This window comes from Gadus macrocephalus, chromosome 7, assembly GCF_031168955.1.
Source record: "Gadus macrocephalus chromosome 7, ASM3116895v1".
Taxonomy (NCBI): Eukaryota; Metazoa; Chordata; class Actinopteri; order Gadiformes; family Gadidae; genus Gadus; species Gadus macrocephalus.
Window position 1 is genome coordinate 4,231,076 of NC_082388.1, and position 25,617 is coordinate 4,256,692.

At 45.9% G+C, this 25,617-nt stretch overlaps 2 protein-coding genes across 7 annotated transcripts in view; both read right to left on the bottom strand.

The window, feature by feature from the left end:
* Nucleotides 1-160: 160 nt before the first annotated feature.
* ddx4 (DEAD (Asp-Glu-Ala-Asp) box polypeptide 4) lies at nucleotides 161-15,522 on the bottom strand. 6 transcript variants are annotated; one of them, XM_060055477.1, is made up of 23 exons: nucleotides 15,417-15,522; nucleotides 14,739-14,790; nucleotides 14,619-14,658; nucleotides 14,474-14,530; nucleotides 14,348-14,398; nucleotides 14,226-14,264; nucleotides 14,092-14,112; nucleotides 13,949-14,005; nucleotides 13,813-13,845; nucleotides 13,674-13,730; nucleotides 13,416-13,448; nucleotides 13,298-13,333; nucleotides 12,837-12,872; nucleotides 12,309-12,451; nucleotides 9,876-10,028; nucleotides 9,058-9,212; nucleotides 8,489-8,618; nucleotides 7,445-7,611; nucleotides 4,715-4,860; nucleotides 4,259-4,358; nucleotides 1,488-1,758; nucleotides 877-984; nucleotides 161-589 (listed from the first exon to the last, which is right to left on the bottom strand). In XM_060055477.1, the coding sequence occupies exons 2-23, from the start codon at nucleotides 14,760-14,762 to the stop codon at nucleotides 509-511; spliced, it is 1,938 nt and encodes a 645-aa protein (XP_059911460.1). In that variant the 5' UTR covers nucleotides 14,763-14,790; nucleotides 15,417-15,522; the 3' UTR covers nucleotides 161-508. The 6 variants fall into 6 exon arrangements, with proteins under 6 accessions (XP_059911460.1, XP_059911461.1, XP_059911462.1 ...); XM_060055478.1 differs by having other exon boundaries at nucleotides 14,348-14,395; nucleotides 15,417-15,521; XM_060055479.1 differs by lacking the exon at nucleotides 13,674-13,730.
* Nucleotides 15,523-16,014: 492 nt separating this feature from the next.
* Nucleotides 16,015-25,617, bottom strand: part of kpnb3 (karyopherin (importin) beta 3) — a 38,106-nt gene continuing 28,503 nt past the window's right edge. Inside the window, exons 20-26 of the mRNA XM_060055433.1 lie at nucleotides 24,683-24,794; nucleotides 24,319-24,374; nucleotides 22,958-23,080; nucleotides 19,752-19,971; nucleotides 18,668-18,896; nucleotides 18,289-18,430; nucleotides 16,015-17,310 (exon numbers count right to left, since the gene is read on the bottom strand). Of these exons, the coding sequence (XP_059911416.1) occupies nucleotides 17,224-17,310; nucleotides 18,289-18,430; nucleotides 18,668-18,896; nucleotides 19,752-19,971; nucleotides 22,958-23,080; nucleotides 24,319-24,374; nucleotides 24,683-24,794 (969 nt within the window). The 3' untranslated portion in view covers nucleotides 16,015-17,223. The remainder of the gene's footprint in view (nucleotides 17,311-18,288; nucleotides 18,431-18,667; nucleotides 18,897-19,751; nucleotides 19,972-22,957; nucleotides 23,081-24,318; nucleotides 24,375-24,682; nucleotides 24,795-25,617) is intronic.

A 25,617-nucleotide genomic window follows, 5' to 3' on the forward strand; every position in this document is an offset into this window, starting at 1 on the left:
CAGGGTCCGAATTAATTATATTGTCATACTATTTTCAATGCTGCCAGACAATTCATGAATGCATTGTTAATAGTTAACCACAAATAAAATACATTTAATTTGAATTCAGTGCAATAGCAAGTCAAGTTACTAAATGACAACATAACCAAAACACCAGACATCAGTTAAATCCTTTAGATTTTAATGTTTTTTACCCAACTTTAACAGGAGCGTACATCATTTAGACGAGTCAGGTCAAGGGCAGTCGTCCGGAACATTTATTTTCTTATGGGGACGTTCATTTTTTGACTTTCGTGTTAATACGAAAGCGCGTCAAATATCACAGTTCACAAAATGGAAAGAACAGAAACACTCCGAAGTAAAACTGACGGAGAAGAAAATGCATGCAGTTCAACATTTAAAATAAAAGACTTAACTAATAATTAAATTAACAACTCGTCACTTCACGGACCAATAAATTTCCACTGCACACAAAAAAACTCAACATGGGGCCGTTACAGGGAGTCCTCTACTCCCATTCTTCTTCATCGGCCGCGGCACTGGGAGCCGCACTGGACTGGTCTGAGCCGCCAGACTGAAAGCCTCCGGTCTGTGGAAACATTCAGGGCGTTTAGCAGATGCTTTAATACAAAGAGATTTACAATAAGTCCATTAGTCAGAAGAAAGAGAAACAACAATAATATATCTGTCGGTACAGTAAGGATTTTCATAGAACCAAGGACGTACAGCATACAATAAGTGTGTACATTAAGTGCCAGGATGTACAAACAAAAATACATTAAGTGTGTAAGAGTGTGATTTTAGGAGAGTAATGAAGGGGCGATGTAGGGGTGAGACTATGCAGAGAAACAATTAGCACGATGATGAACGAATTACCTTTCTGGAGTCCGTGGAGGCAAACACGCGTCCCACAGGGTTGAAGCCGCTCGTACCGTGGGCCCCCAGCGCCGACTGCTCCAGCCAGGACGGCACCTCCTGCTGGGCCTGAACACAGTAAAACACAGGGTCACTCCCTTCTAGCAGAGGGGAACGTCTCCTCTGTACACTTGGGAGGGGCGGGAATTTCCCAGGTAATACAGAAATCAACGTTGCAAGAGCTTAGGGTCGCAAAGAGTTCATGGTATAAATGGACTGCATTAATATAGTGCTCTTCCAACCAGTGGCCACTCAAAGGGCTTTACAATATGGCCTAAATGTCACCCAATCATACACACATTGACACATCGACGGTGGAGTCGATCCCTCAAGACGACAGCCAGCTCGTCCGGAGCAGTCAGGGTGAGGCGTCTCGCTCAGGGACACCTCGACACTCCACTAGGAGAAGTCGGGGGGATTGAACTAGCAACCTACCGGTTACAAGTCAACCCGCTCTACCTCCTGAAGTACTACTACTCAGGAAGAAGGCGTTTAAATCGTCCCCAAACGGATGATCAGTTGGTGGCGTAACAGCCCTTTAAGTAACCCCGTTGCCCCAACGTTTCACTCACACTACAGAGAATCTTGACCAGCGAGCGGGCCAGCTGGTTGTCCTGCTCCGGGTCGTAGAAGGAGACGGCCTGGCCCGTGTTCCCGCAGCGGCCAGTGCGGCCGATGCGGTGGACGTAGTCGTCTATGTTGTTGGGGAGGTCGAAGTTCACCACGTGCTGAACGTCCTTGATGTCCAGGCCTCGGGCGGCGACGGAGGTGGCCACCAGGACGGGACACTTCCCCGAGCGAAAGTCACCCAGGGCCTGCTCACGCTCGCGCTGCTCCCGGTCCCTGTGAAGGAAGGAACAGAACGGATGACTGACCGCGATTAGAGACCAGTGGTGTGTTCCAATATCCATACTATATGTACTCACTGCACTTTTTTTAAAGTTTTTAAGTACGTAGGACGTTCCAATTAAGATCCGGGCAAAAATTAAGTGTACTGAAAGGACCCGTATGGTGTACTCAAAACAGTCAAATTGCAAAGTGTGGATCGTTATGTAGCGGAAGAGGCGGAGCCAGGCTGAGCCAAAGTCGGCGCATTTCCACAGTCATTTCCACAGTTTGCATTAATGGAGTCATTTTGTAGTTTTATAGATGAAGCGGGATGTTTATTGCGGGGGACGAGCCGCGGCGGCAATCGCAAACTTTATTTCCAGTTAGTACACCACAGAGTATTCGATTTGGAACAACAGTGACATTTGAAAATCTGCGCACTAAGTTAGTGCGGATAGTGTACCACGTATAAGTGAACTCATGGAAGTATGGATATCGGAACACAGCACAGGAGAATGTAGGATGAACCTCAATTAGAGAACATTAAATTACTCCCGGAGGAACGGAGGACTGAGCGCCATTACCCTGCATTCACACCAAAAGATGCAAAAAGTTGCCGCGCGTCGTGATCCCATTCAAAGTGAATGTAGAGACGCGTTGCTGCTTTGCTGCCGATGCATTTGCTGCCGAGAAAACGGGCAGCAAAACTTGATTTGCGGCGCGGCATTTTCTGATTTGCGGCGCGGCATGCCCGTACCCGCTGCCGGGCACGGGCGGAGGGCGCGTTCACGTATTTTGCGGCGTGTCAAATGCTGCTCGAGTTGAAATATTTCAACTTTTGCCGCGCCGCAAAACCTTTGCCTGGCTGCAAACGTGATGACAGCCAATCAGCGTTCAACAGCGTTGCCACTGAGTGACATGCCGTAACAGCCAATCAGTGTTACTTAAATGGAGAAGATAATAATTGCATACCCGGTGATCTTCAACACCACCGTGGCCAGTTTTAAGTGTCCAATACATATATTTAAGCAATAGATCACGCCAGGCTGTGGTATGTGCTCATTATACCCCCTTCACCGGCCGGCGACCCTCTTCACAGTGGTATAATGAGCACATGCCACTGACTGAATTGATGTATTGCTTTTATACAACGGTTACTATTATGGCGAAACGAAAGTCATAGACACACTACATTTAAAAAGAAACCAAGAAAGTCAAAATAGCCGTTTAATTAAAGAATACAAAATAGTAGTCCCTCCTGGCTGCCGCTATGCATCGATGGTCGCTATGCAACATACTTTAGCGCCCCTCCGAGAGAGAAGGCTCCGATAGAGCGGTTCGCCGGCAATTTATCCTATGGAGCAGTTCACTCGCCGTGTGCTGTATACGCTCATTATACAACAGTTGTATAAATATAAGTATAAATGTCCAACCGAGAGATCCTAGCACCGATCCTAGCTAGCAGGTCATCAAACTGGGCTGGAGTCAGCCTCTAATAGCGCTGGAAGCGTTCGCCATCCAGACGGAGCTCCTGCAGAAGACGGTGAAATTCACCGAGCTCTGTACGGCTCCGAATGGTGTCATGAATCCATAAACGACGACGAGCATTCCGACGTCTCTCCCTCTTCCACAACAGGTAGAGATATGATGCTCGTAATGTCGGCCATGGTTGTGAATGAATTCAGAAGCACCGCGGGAAAAACTTGCCGCGCATCAAAACTGCGGCGCAGCAAAACTTTTGCCGCGCCGCAAAACCTTTTGCGGCACCGCAAAACTTTTGCCGCGCCGCAAAACCTTTTGCGGCACCGCCAAACCTTTTGCGGCACCGCCAAACTTTAGCCGCGCCGCAAAACTTCGGCAGCAACGCGTTCGGGCAGCAAATGCATCTTTTGGTGTAAACGCAGAGTAAGAGAACCAGTCTTTTTTCAGGGCTATAAACGGCTTGGCATTCAGCTAATTTTGATATAACGTACCGTTTCCCAGTAAGTGAATCTTAGTGCGGGGGTTTTCTCCACAAGAACGTGAGTATTGAAGGCTTTACAACAGAGGAGATACGAGCAGTTGAGTAGAAAAGCGTACCAAGACATTTGACGATCTCCTGATATGAGGCAGTCTTCTGTCGCAGCATTCGCGCTGATTACTTTTTAAAATTCTTACTCAATCAAAAGGTTCTTACTCAATCAAAATTCTTACTCAATCAAAACGATACCACTTAAATGATATTCAATATCTTCCTTAAAGTACTACTAGTCTATTTCGGGTCTGTGCAGTCTGATCAGGCTTAAAGACCGGGCAGCCCGAGTTTGTTAAGAAGCGGGGGATTCTAGCCTATATTTCAATGTAACTGTTTAAGAAAGGGATTGAGCATTAAAGAAACCGTAAGTGATCAGCTTTTAAAACCCCAATGACGGAGTCCCTATATACACATGCAAGCCTGCCTGGGGCTCGTCCCCCATTCCTTATTGCAGTCAAACCTTTCCCAGCTAAGACCCAATAGCTTGGTAATGGCACTAACCCGTGGATGCTTGTGGTGGCGACGTTTTCCTGGCAGAGGAAGGCGGCGATGAAGTCGGCTTGTCTCTTGGTTTCAACAAACACCATCGTCCGCTCGGTTCCTGCAAATCAAAACCACCAGCAACGACATCTTGAGATCAATAAGTCGTACCACTCATCTTAAATTAAGGATCATTGACCAAAGAAGTGACCTAAAATTAGTTGTTTATATTTTTCCTACAGGCGTCACCGTCAAAGGCCGTTTGAAAATCGGCCTCTTCCTATGTTTTGGGGACATCACAAGTGGGAGTGTCCACCTGGATGTACAATGGATAGATCAGTCTAACAGCGTACCGAAGCAAACGTTGCTCATCTGTCCGTCGTACGTCTAGGTGGACACACCCACTATGAGTCAATAAATCACCCCTTTAAACTCAGTCAAAATGGGTTGGCCCATTCTGGGACCAGTAGTCTTTACCGGTGTTCTTCAGGATGTCCAGGAGCTGATCCCTCTTTGAGAACTTGGTGACCTGGACCAGCTTCTGCTCCACGTCAGAGCAGGCCCCGCCCACCACACCCACAGCCAGGAAGAGGTAGTCCTTCTTCAGGAAGTCTCCTGCCATCCTACTCAAGAGACACAAGTCTATCAGCTTCACCGACACAAGTCCAACCCACACAGACACAGGTCTATCACCTACACGTCCACACACCAGGCATGCAAACTGGCTCAGAGTGAAAAAGGTGAGAGTGATGCGTGAGCTGAGAATGATGCGCGAGCTGAGAAAAACACAGACCCACTAGGGGGTTCCAGGGTCATACTCCGGGGAGTTTTCTTTTACATTTTTTATTACTTTATTAGGGTTAGTCACAAGCATTTAGTTATTATGTGCAGCCCCAATAGGTACATGACTTATTCCAAAGTTAATACTCTCCAAAAAGAATATTAAGAATAAAAAGAGGTGGGATAACAGGGCAATAGGAGCATGCCATATTTATTTTTCTTCTTGGCCTGGACCAGTGTCTCAATGGCCCGCTTTTGCTGTTTTGCAGCATGCTTCAGTCTTGCTTCGGCTATATCAAAACTATGTATAAACAAAACTGGAGACTCTGAGCCACTGAGAAATTCTCTTTTGGCGCGTTTCCACCAGAGGGCTCGGTTCATAAAGTTGAGGCACGGTTCGCGTTTCCACCGCCAAAAGTGGGCGTGACATTAGGATAAAAACAAACAAACAGTAGCCGCGAGGTTATTATTATGGATAATGGACGTTAGCTTGGGCAAACAAGGAGGTGGAGCATTGACCTATTAAAGAAGACAATACTTTATTAAAGCATGCAATTGTGACGCAGAACAAAATAAAAATAAAATAAAGTGCTTGCATGATACTGAAGCCTACAGCGATCGTTAGTTAACTTGTGTGGTGGTGCCTCATCATTTGTTTACCCATGTGCCATGGCAACGGGATTGCACTCTCATTGGATGAATCGATGAGAACGTTTTCAATATAAGGTTGCGGGGAGACAAAGCTCTGTTCGTTTGTATATTTTATTTACGTGACCATTTTTGTTACATTCGTTATGTTTTTGGAATCAGTTATCGCCGTTCACCTTCGGGATGTTTACGTAGCTGCCGCGGTGATTGACATCCGGCCTACCATAAGGGTACTGTTGGCGGTGGAAACGAGACGTCGGAACTGAGCTGGGCTGGGCTATACCGCAGCCTCCCTACCGGACTGAGGCGTGCCGAACCGAACCACACGCTTGGCCGTTTCAGATTGTAGGCGACTTTCCGCTCGCGCAGTCAGCTGGCCGCGCGGCTTCACGAGCGCGCATATGTTCGACGAGCATGGAAGAGACAGTTCCCCGACAGTTCCGCTTGTCGTGACGCCTGACATAATGCTGCGCCTTCTCTCTGCCCGCTCGCCTCTCCATCGAAAATGTATTAGCAGGCGCGACAAGGACTCCATGGCTGGCCATCAGACCCCCCCCCCCCGAAAAATGATTGCTCCACGAATCACACAAGTGGTAAATTCTGTCTTCAAAACGGCGAATTTCGCCGAAAGTAGGGCTGCAACGACGAATCGATAAAAATCGATTACTAAATGCGTTGGCAACGAATTTTGTCGTTGATTCGTTGTGTCGTGCGATTAATAAGTTACTCATAGGCGCAGCACTGTTTACAGCCAGCCGCCGACAGGTTGGTTCATGGTTCATGCACGCGCACAGCGAGCTTTAGTGTGAGCGACCACAGCTTGTATTTTGGTCATATTGGACTGTACTGTAGGCCTACATAAAAGTGTTGTACCTTCACTGTCTTTGGGTTAAAAAAACTCCTTCAACTCAGTATCCGTCTATTCCAACCGAAAACTGTCAGCTGCTGCTGCATACGTTGTGCAGACGGGCTCGGAGTCGGCACCGCGTGCATCAACTCCAAAGCAGCGGTAGTAATCACACAACCGGACGGTGTATAAAGTCCCGTCAGTTAAAAATAGTAATGCAGTTTTTAAATCCATGTTAAAATCGGCAGGATATAGAGCTAGTTAGCTTAAAAAAAACCGAACCAATGGTCACATACAGTGTCAAATGTGATGTGTTCAGGTCGGCTCAGTAATATGATTGATGCGTTCAAATGCAGCAGTAAAAAAATAAGAGATTTTGGTGAAAACTTGTTTTCCCAGTAATATAAAATAGATAGTAAAGATAGAATTATGACCCGTTTAATGTCCTATCTTGAACTATCATCTTATCAGCAATTAAAGCAATATTACAAGTTCTATTTCAAGGAGTCTCGAAAATGGTATCAATAGGTTTGACCGGTTAACCATGGACATCCCTTATATACATATAAAAGTATATCATACATTGTATGTTTTATTTTTGTTATCGCAGTTATGTTTTTTTAATCTTTTTATTATTTAATATTACTTTTAATAGTTCCGGGACGTTGGAGCAATAACTTGGTGTTTTTACACTTCAGTCTGCACTGTGAATTTGAAGTTATGTTCAGTTTTTGAATTAAGATGCGGCAATTCCAATTATTATTTTTTTCTATCCGATTCATCGATTAATCGAAAAGATAATCGACAGATTAATCGATTATTAAAATAATCGTTAGTTGCAGCCCTAGCCGAAAGGTGACTAGTTTGCATGCCTGACACACACACACACACACACACACACAAACACCCAGGTCCATCCCGGCTCCCCGTACCTCTGGATGTCCTCTGGGTAGGTGGCGCTGAACATCAGGGTCTGGCGCTCCTCTTTCGAGGGCATACCCGGAGAGCCCACCAGGCGACGCATCTCTGGCTCGAAGCCCATGTCCAGCATGCGGTCGGCCTCGTCCATCACCAGGTAGCGCAGCTTGGTCAGACCCACCTGGGGACGACAACCAATGGGTCAGGGGAGGGCATCACAGTGTACCTCAAGATACATGGCCTCGATCCTGATGATATCAAGATAGTGATGATCAATACATTTTAAGAATCCTATAACGATACATCTCTAACAATGAATACTAAATCAATGAAAAGTTTTGAGTCCTGGCTTTTCGGTCTTTATTCATGGTCCAAACTAAGTTTTTCAGTTACTAGTCTTTGGGTCAATTTTCACAATCTCATAGGGTACATTTATTTGTTCTTAAGATGTTGCTACTGGAGGAGATTCACACGAGAAAGACAGTAGTACTAAAGCAGTAAGCATCAGATTCAAAAGCAGCAAAGATTAGAGTAGTAGCATCATTATAATCTCAACACCAATCCGTCGTCAAGCCAGCAGGCAAGATTTAGGGCTTATCTCAAGAGTAATTTGTTAGAAAGGCCTAAGCTGTTCGTCAGCGCTAAGTGAGTGAAACAGCATCTGATAAGATCTGCTCTAGACTCCGCCGCCTCCGCTGTTCGAGACCAGTTAAGTTCAGACCACGTCCGGCTCAGTTCTGACTAATCAGGGAATCTCTTCCTCCAACGGTTGATAAGACTGGATCTCGTCAAAAGACTACATTCGAATGAAATGCAATTCTTAAAAGGGTGAGAAGCATGGGGAGGGAGGAAGACGGGGACAGAGAGATGGGGACAGACAGAAAGATTGACATAGACCGAGAAATGGACGGAAAGATTCTCCAAGTTCCACTTCTCGCTGATCTCTTGACAATCCTATCTTACCAACAACACTGTTGCCATGGTCACACCATCAACACCGCTAGACGGATATCGAGCAAGTCCGAACACACCTCAGTGTGAACAAGATGGCGACTCACCTTCCCTCTCCCGATCATGTCCATCAGCCTCCCTGGGGTGCCACAGAGCACGTTGCAGCCCCTCAAAAGGTCTCTGATCTGATGCCCCGTGCTGATCCCTCCGTACAACACCACTGGACGCACGCAGGTCCTACAGGGAGGAGGGCAGACAAGAACGTCTGAAAACCACATCTACCAACGCTTCTTTAATCAGTCACTCATCAAGCTCTGACGTTCAGCTCCATGAATATGCCTTCAACACATTAAGCACCAGATTTATACACATCTAGATTGCCAGGGCGGCACTTGCACTTATTGTAAGTCGCTTTGGAGAAAAGCATCTGCCTTTTATGTCATTATGTCACAAACTTCCATGCTGCATTCTGAACAAACCCTACACCCAAGGAAAAACAGAAAGAATAAAACGCAAGTAATTAAGTATTGCATTAGTAACAGTTTTTTAGTCATGGTTTTGTAATTAAATCGTTAAGAGTTCTGTCATTATGGACACCAACTCCCATGATGCATTCTGATAAACAATCCCTTCACCAGAGGACAAACATGCAATAAACACTAATCTTGCCACGGACCCATGAGCAAACTTGCGGGCCTCCAGGAAGATCTGGTTGATGAGCTCGCGGGTGGGGGCCACGATGATGGCCTCGGGCTCCTGTTGCTCACTGAAGGAGCTGGCCGCCACACCGTCCGCCATTAGCTTCTGGAGGATGGGCAGCAGGAAGGCCGCCTGGGGAGAGGAGAGCAGGGGAGACAGTGAGGGGAGTCCAGGAGGAGAGACTAGGTGGGGAGATGGATGGGCAGCAGGAAAGCCGCCTGGGGGAGAGGAGGCCAGGTGAGAGTGAGAGGGGAGACCAGGAGTTCGCGAGGAGAGAGTGAGAGGAGACCACTAGGAGAGTGAGGCTACCAGGTGAGACTTGGAGAGACCATGAGGAGACACATCTCGTCAGATAGACGTTTGCTGATGAAGAGGTTGCAGTTTAATTAATGCCTTATATTTGTGGAGCGTTTTTCTCGATACTCACTTTACAAGACATGAAAAAAAAAAAATTACGAACGTTACATTCAAAGCATGCCAATTGAAGACGAATGAGTTGTAATGTTCTTGTAAAATAACGTAACAATTGCCTGCCTTGTACAGTAACACATGATGATTTCAGTAGCTTTTCAAATTTTAAAGCCATTTTATTTTTTGCGCATGTTAACACCTTTTTAAAAATAGATATTTTTTAGATAGAACTTTAAAGATTGTATCTCCCTTGTAATGTAATACGATATATGTCCGACGTTTTCAGTAGACTAGGCGCAGATGATTTGTGTACACTACTACACACTAGTTGTGTGTGTAGTGTGTAGTAGTGTAAATGGTCCCGGTCTTGCCGGGGTATCTTACAGTCTTTCCGGAGCCGGTTTGGGCGCAGGCCATGATGTCCCGGCCAGCGGCGATGATGGGGATGCCGTGCTTCTGCACCGGGGTGGGCTTCACGTAGCCCGACTTGGCCACGTTCCTCTCCAAAGACTCACACAGGCATGCCTCCTTGAACGTCTGGATCGAGGAGAGAAACGATAATATTAATAATAGACGCTTTACAAAACAGCTGTCTGCAGCAGCAGCAGCTGACAGTTTTTGGTAGGACTAGACGGATACCGAGTTGAAGGGGTTTTTATAACCCAACGACAGTGAAGGTACACTTTTAAATAGGCCTACAGTCCAGTGTTAAGATATGACCAAAATACAAACTGTGGTCGCTCACACTAAAGCTCGCTGTGGGCGTGCATGAACCAACCTGTCGGCGGCTGGCTTTAAACAGTGAAGCGCCTACGAGTGACGTATCGCGTTTTTTTAACGAATCGATGACTAAATTCATTGCCAATGCTTTTCGTAATCGATTTGTTGTTGCAGCCCTAATTGATTCCTTTAGCTCTTGGTTTTAAGGCAATGTTGCTGTGGCCGTAAAGGATGTATCAGCGATGTTGGGTGACGTCACTTCTGTTGGTATTTGAAGCGAGATCCCAAACAAACTGAGCCCGCTCGCTCACCCCTCCCTTCCGTGTTTCCAGTAAAAACGATAATGAACGCAGTGCAAAACCCCACAACAGCCACCCCTTGTGGGTGATTGCCATCTTGTAGAGGCACAACTAATGTTTTTGGCGGCCTGTTTTAATTTTAGTTTTAGTCTAGTCTTTGTCTCAAGCTGTCATTTTAGTTTTTATTAGTTTTAGTCACGTTCATACTCTTTTCAGTCTATTCAAGTTTCAGTCGACTAAAAGTCTGAGCATTTTAGTCTTATTTTAGTCAGAAATATCCATGACTATTTTAGTCTAGTTTTAGTCAAAGCAGATTGTATTAGTCACTTTTTTGTAATGCAATTCTATTTAACTCAGTCAATATAGGCCTTGTATAAGTAGGCTACCTAGTAGTATTGACAAAACCAACATTTTATTTTTGCCGAACCCATTTCACAATTCAAACAAGATAATCGTATTATTATATTATTGTTACCTTATACTCAAGAATACATCCATTCCAGAAATGGAAGACACTCTGATATGAATTTACAACGTATTTATTTGACCAACCAAACATGTTCCGTCCACATTAGAACGGCGAATTCCGACACTGAAAGTGACTTTTCAAAAACTATCGCTGAGGTGGAAAAATATGAAAACGCTGGGTTCGCGTTGTCGTGTGGTCAGGGTAGACGGAGGCTTTCAGATACAATGGCGTTCGGTTGCCATGACACTGCCACAAGCTTGCGCTCATCTAAAAAAAAAAAATGGCAGGGGAAATGGAAATGATGATTTCTCTGTGCAATGTACTATGCATCTTCAGTTGTACGTTTTTATATTTACCCGGATTAGTGTGGACAGGGCCTTACGTTTTCATTAACGCTACCACAGTTGCGTCTTGTGAATCTAAATAATGCCGCGACGAGTGGGGATTCAGGAAGTAACGTAACCTGATACAGCCCCAGAAATAAAAAAATAAATAAAAAAATCTCGACTAGTTTGTCAACGCAGAGCATTATTTTGAAAAATACATTTAGTCTCGTTTTTATTCGTCAACAATGTTGCATTATGCATTTAATTATAGTTATTGTCACATGACCAGCATTTATGTTGCGTCTCGTCTCCCTCATGTGATTAAGGGTCGTTGACGACGATATTTAGTCATAATTTTCGTTGACGAAAGCAACACTAGGCACAACCAATGCATAAAAAGTAAAAAAGTGGATTAACAATGGCCCGGGCACATGAACTGAACTTTAATATATAAAATATTAACTACGTAGTGCCTATGCAAGTGCAAAATGTAAACATTGTAAAACCATATATTATGCTACATAAAATAATGTGTTCAAAACTAAAAGATCTGTGAGTGACTTTCACATCAAACTCCTTTGGCAGGGAGGCAACAATCTCAAATGTTTGTAGAGGTTTATTTCTGCTGTGTGATTGGCTGTTAGGTAAATCCATATCAGAACCTTTTTTTATTTATTTTTTTATAAATCAAGCATTTTGTCTAATGCTTATCGTCGTAATCTACGCGAGTTTTATCGTGATTAATAATCGTAATCGAATTATTGCCCAGCCCCAGTTGGAATACTATTTATTTTGGTTTTGGGTGGTTGGTAGTACCATTTGTTTTGTGTACGATCTCGGAGCATAGGCTGCCTACCGAGACGAGTTTTTGACGGCCTGCTTATGGGTCGGGCAGCTAGCAGATCGCGAGGAAAGATCAGATGAATGTGATAATTTATGTGTCGGCCTAGAATCGATGATACAACCTTTAAGCATTAATAGAGGGTGGGGGGCACACACTCACATAGATGGCCTGGGGGGGGTTGAGGCCGCTAACGTCCACCAGGATGTCATCGTACTTGTTGAAGTTAATTCCCGACGCGTAGTGGGCGAAGATGGTGTCCTCGTCCTCGGCCAGCGGCGGGGGGACGTATGTCACCTTCGGTCCTCGGGAGGGAAGGAACACGGGGTAAGGGTTAGTGATCCACCCGACATATCGGCAGGCCGATATTTGCTTTTCTTGGGTGTATCGGACAATTTTTTCTCCCGCTGTTTAATTTTACCATTTTCCCCAGCATGATTTACAGACAGTTCAATAATTGTTCATTTTTTTTTTATTGAGATTTGTAACATTTGTCATTGTGTAATTTTTATGACGCAAATTAAGGGAGCAAAAGCAGTATTGGCTCCAAATATTGGTATCGGCAAACGCCTAAGGCTTATGAAAAATGAAAGAAAAAAAACGGTATCGTCATAAAAAAATCCATATCATGATATGCAGTCGACTCACAGCAAAGTGGTGGAGCGCATCAACAAATATCTGAAGACTTACTTTCATCCCCTTCGGTTTCTCCGTCACCGGTAGAAACTGAAACAGAGACGTAGGAAGGGTTAGTGATTAAACGCTGAACTCAGAAGGTCTGAACTGGAACTGGGGGGGCTTAGAGCTGTACCCCCGAAGGAAGTCAGGCATTGTTTAGCTCAACACGGATTACAAACTATAGCTGGAGCAGCAATTGATGCTTGTTTTCGGCACTTAAAAACAATACTTGGCATGGTGTAGCGTCTTATCCTATCTATCTTAGTTGTATACGGGGAATGGGTTAACCTAGTGATTCTTAGTTCTTGGTTCAATGAACATCTGGACTGTACCGACCGCAATATTTTGACAAATGTACTTATTGTAAGTCGCTTTGGATAAAGTCTGTTTAACGCCCTGAATGTTATCGTAAATGCAGAAACACCTGTGGCAATCGAAGTGTTGATTACGATGAAGACATGAGCTATAGTCACCTTTAGAGAAGTTATCCTCGTCTTTTCCACGATAACCTAGTGATGAAAAGGTTTAGACAGGGATTTGAACTACAGCAGGTTCTCAGTCTGTTACAAAATCGTAGTCTAGGCACTTTACCTCCACCTCCTCCCCTTTCCTCTTGGGATCCACCTAACAAGAGACACAACTTGGTATTAATTGAGAAACATAATTAAATTGATGCTTACTATAATATGGGTAGAAAAAATAAAGATATATATATGAAAATCATATTCCATCATGTAAGCATCATAGTTTTGGGGGACTTTTAGTGGGGGAAGTTTTACATACATTTTTGGGAAAAAAAAAACTATACATAGACAGGAAGATTGTTTTCTGTGAGGGCATTGGCTGTACCTCTGAAAGAGCCCTGCCCACCTCTTCTACCAGAGCCACCATCTTGATTTCCATCATCTTCAAAAAAAATAATAATTATGAAACACAAGTGTAGGCGAACTGTCTACACAAATCTGATAGTTAAATCAATATAACATACCTCCAGAATCGCTCCTAAAGCCTCTGCCGCCCCCTGGTGGTTAAATCAAGTACTTATTAACATGTGTTCCATGGCACCAAAGCCATTAAATAACTCATGTTTAAGTAACAAGATCTGCAAAAAGCCCCATCATCACCTCTTCCTCCTCTCCCTCTGAAACCTCCTCTTCCTCCACCGGAGCTTCCCTCCGTATCTAAGACAACCGAACCACCTAGTCAGTCACTGGGAGGCAATATCACACCGTAACACCAGCCCATGGATTAATAGTTTTAAACTCACCATTTCCGTTGTCGTCTCCACCTGTATGAGACAAAGACCTCTTTAAGTTTGTAGCTTGTTCACACAGCCCCCCCCCCCCCCCCCACCACATAATCGTCATTTAAACATAAAAACATATTTAATATTATAATCACCAGAAGAAAAACCTTTAAATCCTCCTCTTCCTCCACGACCTTTGGAGAAATAAGAATAGTATTAAACCTTTCAGCTTAAATAAAGTAAACTATAGATGATATCAAAATTAAAACTTACTTACCTCTTCCCCCAGAATCTCCCCCACCTCCAAAGAATCCTCGTTTATTGCCTGCTTGGAGCAATTATGAACTCATAATTATACATTCCATTCACGTTTTGCAGTTTTAAATGCAAGAGATTATCTCACCATTGTTGTCTACTCCACCACCTCCTCCACTATTCCATGAGGACGTCCCGTTAGAGACTAGAGGAAATTATATTGCATCAATTAAAAAAAATACAGATAACTAAGCAGAACATCGACCACCAATTAATGACGGCGATTAACTTACCACCATTTGATGACAAACCTGACGTGGTGGTCTTAGTTTCCTGTGATCAAGAGACATTGACACTTAATAATGCGCCATTGCCAGTTCATTTAGAGACCAAATTCGATTGCAGATTATTACCTCTTCTTCCCACTCGTCACCCATTATCCACGGTGGAGTATTTCAGTATTTTCTAAAAGGATATTGACCAATAAAGTGTTGGTTAAGTCCAGGGGACAGAAACAGAAGCATTAACATTTTAATGGACCAAGTTCGCTATTACTGCCGCATGACACGCGCCCTGTAGGGGCCATTTACCCTGCGACTTTTCCAAGTTAATTATGCCAAGTTGATTAACCTTAAACACTTTCGCCAATAAGTCCAAAATATAAAGCTTCTTAATATATTTAAAATTGACGGGGAAACACTGGACTACTAAAACACGTGTAGGCGATGGGCGAAAGGTTGGGCGTAAGCTAGCGGCGTGGGCCGCTAATGTGCCATGTGGCCTTAGCTAACGTCCAACTTCAGCTAGCGGCGAACACGTAACGTTGATCAGGTTAAATAGTGTAACAGTTAGTTAAATAGACGACATAACCCTTAAATGTGTGTTCGCCCGGAATTTAAAGTAATATTTGCGAAAAAGTCGCCGACTTCGTCACCTTGAACCTGAACTCGAGGCGGCTAACGTTAGCTGGATTTAAATTTAACAATTAAAACTTCCAACTTCGCGTCATTTGTTTAATTACTTTTCGCTCATGATCCAGTAGTCATTAAAGGATAATAATTAAATTATTAAATAGCGTAATGTAACTTTACATGCAGGAACGGAGTTCTGGAGCTCGGCGAAGCACGTCCGTCTTCCGCGCACTTGTTGGTCAAGAGAGCGCGGGCAAGCACATCGTCGACGATATAGTATCAGGGGGCTGGTCGGCCCCTCGACCTGCGACAGGCTCGCACGGCTGTCAATCACCTGCTCGGATTGCATCCGCCAATCACGGACACTTCTAGGCATTCGTCGTCAAATGTTGTTCGCCGATAAAACCTTGCATCGTGTGTAATTTCCTTCGTGTATCTAGTTAAAAATCGGATAAACTTTATGAAAAGTTCCGGGCATATATTTTAAAAGAATGCAGAATGATTTATTTTAGGCGTCAACATGGCTACACAAAAAGATGTACCGGTATTTTATGGCACATAATTTAAATAAATAAGTTTTAATGGATTGTAATTGACCATATCCTACGTTAGGGAATTTAACACAAGCAAACAGTTGGTAGCCTTCCTAAGAAATACCAAGTAAGGTCATATCAATATATTAACTACCTTTTTTTTTTTACATATTGAAAATAATATTTTGACCCAAGGTACCTGGCATGAAACACAAACACACAGAGATACAAACAGAAAAAGACAATTCTTTCAGTTGGAATTTATTCTTGGTATTATTTTGTGTAATTCCATCAAACACCATCAGCCTCTAAACCAATCAGCAGTTGGCAGCGAAACATTTCCCGAACAGAGATTCCCCGAACTGCGTTCGATCCCCGACAGCGTGCCAGAGACCGGCTACTAATAAAGGTTATTGCTCTCCCTCACCAGAACTCCCTAGTACTATCAAAACCGTTCTAAAACGAGACACTTTGACACCTTTGAACTCCACCTGGGCTTCGACGCAAGTTTTGCTGAACCAAACCAGGGTTTGGGCGACCATCTCTCCCTGGGTTTCTAAGTCATTAGAATCACGCCGCTAATAACACGGGGGTTAGCACTTAGCCCCCTTCAGAAGCATCCCCCCCTCCCCCCCTCATCCAAGCAATGGTCCATCAAGACCTCTTCCCAGTCCATCAAGACCTCTCCCCAGTCCCATACTGGGCATAAACCAAAAAGAAAACATGACAAATAAAAAGTAAATTCACAGGCGGAGGCGGCGGCCACACATGCACATTCCCCTCTCGGTCCGAGTCCTCCTGAATGTCCAGTCTCCATCCGGGACCCAGACGACCAGAGACTCCCCCCTCCCTCCACTGGTTTCACTGGTTTCCACTGGGCAACACGTGAAAGGAAACAAAATATATGTATAAACCCCTTAAAACAAATAGCTTCCCCCAAAAAGAAGAAAAAACAAATAGTCCAGATACGAGACAATTAATCTGCTTTCGGATCGTTAGACAGACAAACGGCGCTCCGTCGAGGCCGGTGTAGAGTCTGCTCATGGTGGCGGCGGGGGCGGTGGAGGAGGAGGCCTTCGATTGGTCGACATCGCCGTCAAAACAAAAAACACAAAATGTCGGAGTGTGGGAGGAGCTTATTTCCCTCCGTTTTCAGATGGCTCTGCCGCCCGTCTGGCCAAGATTCGTGTCAGAAAAGGGTGGGGGGTGAGGAGGGTGAGGGTGTAGCGCTGGGGTTGGAGGGAGGGGGCTGGGGGTGGCACCGATCAGGGTGGGGGGGAGGCGGTGTTTGTGTAGCAGTCCTTTCACAAAGAGTTCGCAGCAGGAGGAAGTACTCATGAGCGGAGGGAGGGAGGTTTTCCCGGCTCTGGATGTTTTGACTTTATTTCACGTTAAAATGGGAGCAGTGGCGGCGTTGGTGGGGGGGTCTGGGGGAGGAGGGGAGACAGGGGGACTCAGGCGCTGCTAAGCAGACTCTGTAGGGCTTTCGTCTGGGCCTCGTTGAGGGAGGAGATACACTGCGTCCACAGGCCGCCCGACGTCTGAGGAGAGAGAGACGGGGTTATAACCAGGAATAACGCACTAAAGGAAGGTTAATTCGTAAATAATTACGTAGAAAGTTAAACATCCGTTATAGTATCTTTTGGGATATTTTAGCCATTTGTAAACGTTTCACGTCTCATTCAGAAGAGATTCACCTCAATGAGACTTTCTGATCAAATAAAGGCTTCATGAAACATCTAGAAATCAAAAGTAAACATTTATCGTAATCCTTCTATCACGTGTGTGCAGACAAAATGTGAGTGTCAGGGTGAGTCGTCTCGCTCAGGGACAACTCGACGCCCAGCTAGGAGGAGCCGGGGATCGAACTAGCAACCTTGCGGTTACCAGCCAACCCGCTCTACCTCCTGAGCCCCACCCCGCCCCTGACCAATCTTAGCACTCACACTAGGCCATCTGGCCATGGCCGTGTGGCCATTTTCACACCTAACCGTGCTCAAATGGCCCCATTGTTCTCTGGCCTGCACTCACACTAGGCCATCTGGCCGTGGCCGTTGCAGCTGTGGCCTGGCCACGGAAGGCTCTTGTACATACGTCATCACGTCGTAACACGTCATCACCAAGCGTCCGCTGCATGGACCATAATAAAGTCTGCCGCCAGTCAAGAGTTTAACAACAATGGATAACAACACAGAGAACACACCAACAGTTGAACCGCTTGACGCGATGTTTACCGTTTAATGGGAAAGAAGGCTCGTCACCTTTATTATGTCCGTGGTCGTCGCATTGACTATACGTCATCCAGCTCAGGTTGCGTAGCCGTGCGTGTCGGCTCATTAGCATCTGTACCGTAGCGGCCCGTGCCGTAGCAGCACACCTCTCCCAAGTGGCCAAATTGGACCGGCCTGGCCAGACTGGCCACACTCACTCTGGCAGATTTGAGCACGGTTAGGTGCTAAAACGGCCACGGCCAGATGGCCTAGTGTGAGTGCACCCTTAGTACCATGCAAGTGACTCACCTGGACCTGTCGGACCACGTTGGCCAGCCTCTTGCTGCAGGCGTCCTCGCTCTTCACAGACTCGTTGGCCACGCCCTCTGCGATGATGAGGAAGATCTTGGGGAGGTTGGAGTTGTCCGGTCCGAGGACGATGGGGTTGTTGCTGTGGTTACGAAAGGAAAAAATGTAACATTTTATTCTCTCTCCTCACACACACACACACACACACACACACACACACACACACACACACACACACACACACACACACACACACACACACACACACACACACACACACACACACACACACACACACACACACACACACACACACACACACACACCTCTCTCACTCTCCAACACACACAAAATGGCTCGATGTGGGAGAGGAGCCTACCTCTCGATGAGGTCACACAGGAAGTCGAAGGTGTGGGCCGCCTCCTCCTTGTCCTCGTTGAGTGGCAGCCAGGCCAGCCAATGGGGGAGGATCTCGGTGACGTTGGCGCATTCGGGCCTGAAACGCATCACCTTGCCCACGGCCGAGATGCAGTTCTCAGTGGCGTTGACGTTCTCCTTTGAGCGCGACTCCGCCGCCTGGATGGCGCCAACCAGCAGCGCGATCGCCTCTGGGGGGGGGGAGACGAACAAGGGTTAGAATGTAAGCCTCACTCTTTTTGGTTAGCTGTGCATGTTGCGTATTAGCACGAGTTATGTAAGCTTGAATTCCCTGTTTGCGACGTTTTAATGGCATTTCTTACTTATTCCATTTCTAATGCGCTTTCAGCAGCTTGTTGTGAGGAAGAAAGTGAATCACCAGGACCGTATTGAAGGTAAATAATGCAAATCAGTGCATACATCACTACATTGTCCAACCTGGAATCCAGCCTCACCCTTTTTCAGCTCAAATTCAAACCAGAATTTGTTTTTATTATTTTATTTTACATACAATTTGGGGATTTCGAGTAAGGAGTTATACCGAGTTACAATTTCCAATAGTTCTAACGAGCCAAAGGCTTGTTACTTAATTTCTGGAGGAATTTCCAAGCAGAAATGCTTTTTTTTTTTCTAAATTGGATTTTAAACAAGACCGTCTGTTTCATATGATAGTCAACATAGTAATCTACACTGTTTCTTCACCGTTACTGAAATAAGTAAAGGGGGTTGTCTTGGAAGGACATAGTTTAAAATGCTAACAAGCAAGTCTATCCATCCTTAACAACTACTACTGCTGCAACACCAAAAACACATCCCAGACCCATCCCTCCCGCCATCCATCCCGTCTCCCCCACAAACTCAGCCTCCCCCACACACACAGCCTCCCCCACACACACAGCCTCCCCCACACACACAGCCTCCCCCACACACACAGCCTCCACCACACACACAGCCTCCACCACACACACAGCCTCCACCACACACACAGCCTCCACCACACTCTTCATCCTCAATCACTCTCCGCACCGGTCACTGCGCCCACTCACCGGTGCAGAAGGGCCGGTAGCTCTCGCCACCGTACTGCGCCATGACGCCCACGCCGTAGGCCCCGGCCTGCCTGACCTCGGGGCTGGCGTCCACCAGGGACTGCAGCATGGGCCGCAGGAACAGGTCTGCGTACTTGAAGGAGGTGGGGCTGCAGTGCTCCACCACGTCGTCGAAGATACACAGACCCCACTGCCGGTCTGCCCACGGACGGCTGGGGCACTGGGGGGGAACGAGAGAGAAAGAGAGGTCAGAGGTCAGAAGACACACAGCCCCCACTGCCGGTCCGCCCACGGACGTCTGGGGAACTGGGGGTGGGGGGAGAGGTCAGTCCCCAACAGCGAAGTGAAGGGTCAGCACAGTGATGTGAACTCGGTGGTTTAATACGCCGCTGTCGTTTAGGATTCAAGCGCTGGTGGTTATTGGATGGAAATGGCATCCCTGGAAGGGAGAAGCCATCCTCGTGTTGCTTCCTTGGAGGAAGACTCTTCCTTCCTTGGTTCGTTCAAAGGATGGAAGTAATGAGGTCCTTCCTTGGTTCCTTCAACGGAGGAAGGACGGAAGTTTCTTCCTTGGTTCCTTCCTTGCGGCCATCAAACGCAGCCTGTGAGGCCCGTTGAGACTTCCTATAACCGACGGGCTACACAATAAAAGCATGGCAAGACCCATATCCTGAATTTGAATCGTTAAAATAATATATGAAAAGCCTCTACGAGATGCCGTTGATGGCACTCAATTATTCTGAAGTTACTCATCATGGAGTAAGACTTGAGGCAGCGGAGTGTGGAGGCGAGAACAGACTTCAGCCTTAAGTCAGTGGAGTTTGGTTGAGAGAAGGGACTTAAGACCGTCTTAAGTCAGTGTAGTGTGTCGGAGAGAAGGGACTGAAGACAGTCTTAAGTCACTGTAGCGTGGAAGCGAGAAGGGACTTGAAACATTCTTGAGTCGCTGGAGTCTGGAGGCGAGAAGGGACTTAAGACAGTCTTGAGTCAGTGGAGCGTGGAGGAGAGAATTGAATTGAGTCAGTGGAGTGTGGAGACGAGAAGGAATTTAAGACAGTCTTGAGTCAGTGTACTGTGGAGGAGAAAAGTGACTTGAGTCAGTGTAGTGTGGATGCGAGAAGTGACTGAACACAGTCTTAAGTCAGTGGAGTGTGGAGGCGAGAAGGGACTTAAGACAGACTCGGTGGAGGGTGGAGGCGAGAAGGGACTTAAGACAGTTTTGAGTCTGAGTTTTGAGGAGAGAAGTGACTTGAGTCAGGGTGCACTCACACTCGGCCATCTGGCCGTGGCCGTTTTCACACCTAACCGTGCTCAACTGGCCCCATTGTTCTCTGGCCTGCATTCACACTAGGCCATCTGGCCGTGGCCGTTGCAACTGTGGCCTGGCCACGGTAGGCTCTTGTACATACGTCATCACGTCGTAACACGTCATCACCAAGCGTCCGCTGCATGGACCATAATAAAGTCTGCCGCCAGTCAGAGTTTTAACAACAATGGACAAACAACACAGAGAACACAGTTCGCACTTTGCTGAGTCTGTTGCTTATTTGGAGCCGTTCTCAGATGGAGCCCACTCTAGTTCTCAGTCACTAGTTGAACCGCTTGACGCCATGTTTACCGTTTAATGGAAAAGAAGGCTCCTCGCCTTTATTAGGGGTCCAAGCCAACAGGTTGGATCCCTATTGTTTTTGTAAGGATTTTTTTTATTATTATTTGGCTCCCCCTAGAAGTGGTACCACAGCCCAAACAGTAAATGGTGCGGACACGCCAATTGCATGACTAGATCCAGGTCCGTCACCGCTACTCAGATAACCAAATCCAGACACGCCGGTCACTAGGTGGCGCTATACCAAGGAATACGCGTTTGGGGCTATAACTCCCACACCGAACCTCCCACAGTCAAAAACTTGTACGCACATATTCACTGGAGTCTGCTGCATCTTTTGGCATAGGCCACGCCCATTTGCGTCGATAATTTTTTTTCGCAAAATCGCGAAACTGTTTTTTCGCTACTCCTCCCACATTTCTTGACCAATCAACACCAAACTTTGCACACAACATCTTCAGACGCACACGCAAAGAAATCCTCGGACACTTTTTTGATCCGACCTTCGACGACGAAACGGTAGCGTTTTGAATATTGGTTTATTAGCTAAATTAGACGTGAAAAATCAAAAATCCAAAACTACACATCGGATCGAGTCCAAATGTTACACAGATGTTGGTGCTAACCATAAAGACGTTCGATAACAACTTTGGACAATTTCGCCTTTAGGGGGCGCAATAAAAGAGGAAATTGTATATTTTCTAATTGGCCAAAGGAATGTTCTTCAAACTATGAGGAAACCATCAAGGGGCAAACCCGAGTCTATATAAAAAATATGGCCAAGAATTATTAATGTGGGCGGGAGTTATTTGGAAAAGGAAAATTGTCTTCGGAAAATTTCGCCACAAGGCGGCGCCAAAAAACTACGACATTGTATGTCTCCTAATTTGCCAATGGAATGTTCTGAAAACGCGTTTTGGGCTATAACTCCCACACCGAACCTCCCACAGTCAAAACCTTTATATCCACAGATTCACTGGAGTCAGCTGCATCTTTTGGCACACGCCGTGCCCATTTGTTTTGAACACATGCTTCGCGTTGTGCCGGCGAAATGCACACATCTTGGACCCCTGCATAACTGCTTGCAGTTCTAGTTATGTCCATGGTCGTCGCATGAACTATACGTCATCCAGCTCAGGTTGCGTAGCCGTGCGTGTACGCGTGTCGGCTCATTAGCATCTGTACCGTGGCAGCCCGTACCGTAGCAGCACACCTCTCCCAAGTGGCCAAGTTGGCCTGGCCTGGCCAGACTGGCCACACACACACTGGCAGATTTGAGCACGGATAGGTGTGAAAACGGTCACGGCCAGATGGCCTAGTGTGAGTGCACCCTCAGTGTAGTGTGGAGGCGAGAAGTGAGTTAAGACATTCTTGAGTTGGTGGAGTGTTGAGAAGAGAAGTGACTTGAGTCAGTGTAGTGTGGAGGCGAGAAGGGACTTAAGACAGTCTTAAGTCAGTGGAGTGTGGAGGCAAGAAGGGACTTTAGACAGTTTTGAGTCGGTGGAGTGTTTAGGAGAGAATAGACTTGAGTCAGTGGAGTGTGGAGGAGAAAAAGGGACTTAAGCCAGACTTAAGTCAGTTGAGTATGCAGGAGACTCACGATGAGCTGCACAATGAGGGGCATGAGCTGCTCGAACCAGGGCAGCACCTTCTCCTTGTAGGCGCTGAACACCGAGTGCAGGATGTCAGACACCTTGGTCAGGATGTACACGTCGTTCTCGTCCTACAGGGGGCAGGAGGGTCAGTGGATGAGGTGACACACATATAACACACAGACATGGTTACAGACAGACACTCTTTTACAGACAGACACCTTTTGGGTACCTAGAAAAGCACTCTATAAATGCAATTAATATATTTTCATCCTGGAAGCAGGTTAGGTTTCAGATTATAATTTATATTCAGTTGGCCCCATTAGCATGTCTGCTAATGAGTCTAGCACAGAATTTACACATCAGATGATTCTTACAGGGGGATTATTGGTTTAGCAACACGGCGGATGCTCGCGCAGAAAGATGGCAAAAAGAAAATTTGTTTGACTGGTTGCCATAGTTATCTCTTGGTGGTTAATATGCAGTTGCGGTGTTAATTAGCGATTTTGTCAGCTTACTGTTACATTAAACAGCAATCAGAAAATGCGGTTATATTCTATAGACTCTATAGCATCTGTGGTATAAAGGCTGGGACGAATTTCGGATCAAAAATATGTACACATTATGTTGAAAGTATAGACCTTTGCGATTCCCATTGAAACGAATGGTGAGGTGATTATTCTACAAAACGAGAGCTTGTAATATGTGAAAAATGAATCAAACTGTAATCAGACAACGCGGTTATATGCTATAGACCCTAGAGTATCTGTGGTATATAGGCTGGGACGAAAAAAGAAAAAAAAAAGGAACAATCCATGACGTTAGCTCTCTGGCTCGTAGCTCAGTGGACTAGAATACCTCCCGTTGCCAAGTCGTAGCTACGGTCCGTCCTATTTACGTGAAAAACTTAAAATTTGGATTGTAAAACGCATGATAATATAAATGTATGATCTTAATTTATTTTTTCTTGGCAAGTGGCAATGGTATAAGCGGGATAATGCCCTTCGAGGTGTCAAAAACATGGTTGATAGATCGTAATTAAAGGGGACTACTTTGTGAGGGAGATGACCTCAAACAGAGTATACATTTAATAAGCATGCAATGCGATTAAGAAAAAGCATAATTATTAAAGTATTTGAATTGTTTTATTATGTTGGCAAGCAAGAAGTAGAATAAATGGGATAATCAGTCTATTAAAAAGGTTTGTGCAACCAACCACACAACAAGACATGATTGTGGCTCTTATCGTTCTCGTCTCTTTCTGCCAACGACATGCGCGTAGAGCGGGGAGTGACGTAGAGTGATAATCCCTCTATGTGAAGTATTTTAGGCTGCATCGTGGGGGGGGGGGGGGGGGGGCTGGGCTCACCTCGTCCTGTAATGTCTCCTCCACCTGCTCGTCGTAGTCCTCGTCCTGTCGCTTGGCTGTCATGGAGAGGAAACAGGAGTTGTTGGATTCAACACACTCTCAGAGGAGTCCTCCACAACATCTGACCTGACATCTGATGTGTCAAGAGTTTGTTTTACTGGTGTAGAATAATTTTTCAAGGGCCATAAATTGCAGTTTGGCTTTAGTTGAATCTTTAACGTATATATATTTTTTTACTATATTGATAATTGTTAATAAATTACTTGTCTAAAACATTTCACGCCTGGTTTGCATGAAATCGTTTTAGGAACGGACAGCTTTGAGGCTCAGGAGGTGGAGCAGGTTGACTGGTAGGGGTCCTCACCTTGTCTGAGCTCCTGGTTCTTGAAGTGCTCCTCCAGCTTGCCCTTCAGGATGCCTCCCAGCTCCTCAAAGTGCTCTGTGTTCAGACAGCCGTCGCCCATCAGCTCCACACACTGCAGGGGGGAGAGAGACAAGGCAGGGGGTCGGTGGATGAGACACAACAGGACACCACAGAAGGGGGACGGTAAGCAGGGGGTCGGAGACAGCAGGGGGTCGGTGGAGGAGACACAACAGGACGCAACAGCAGGGGGTCGGTGTGCGGCACAGGGAGGAGGAGACACAGCCAGTGGCCACGGTGACATTAATTGACCCACCGACACACACTCCCTCACCCACCGACACACTCCCTCACTCACTCAGACACTCTCAGACTAAGACACTCTCAGACTAAGACACTCTCAGACTCTCCCACTGTCAGGCGTTAGTTTCTTTTAGTAAACTCCTAACCAATCACAGCATCAGGGCTCCAGACTAACTTTTTCCTTGGGTGCACTGGTGCGCCTAAATTTTTAATTTGGGTGCACCAGCACCAGTGTTTCCGCTAGAAGAAATTGGTGCCGGTCATGTGACCGGGAAGGTTTCATTTTACCGGTCAAATTTGAAAATAAACGGTCGGATATTGTCCGTGTTTATTGCACTTAAAAAAATGGATAGGCAGGCTATATAAAGAAGAAGAAGTGTGTGATCATATTTTGATTCGCCATGGTTGTTAAATACCGGTGCTCCGCAAAGCTTGCCGCCGGCTTTCGCTAGCTTGCCGCCGTTTAGTTCATAAACCTACGGTAGTCTATAGGGGAGCGTGTCTATGTTCCCCGAGTCCTATGTTCCCCTCTTTGTATGAGACTGGGGAACATAGGACCCTTTTTTTTAAAAAGGGTCCTATGTTCCCTGCTTTTCCCAAAAAAGGGTCCTATGTTCCCCGATATGTATGTGACC

Excerpts from the sequence above, each read along its gene's own strand:
- ddx4 (XM_060055477.1), bottom strand. The coding sequence starts at position 14,762 with ATGGGTGACGAGTGGGAAGAAGAG. Across the intron at positions 14,006-14,091 it reads TGGAGACGACAACGGAAATG|ATACGGAGGGAAGCTCCGGT; the intron begins GTGAGTTTAAAA and ends CGGTTGTCTTAG. Across the intron at positions 985-1,487 it reads TGGTCAAGATTCTCTGTAGT|GCCCAGCAGGAGGTGCCGTC; the intron begins GTGAGTGAAACG and ends TACTGTGTTCAG.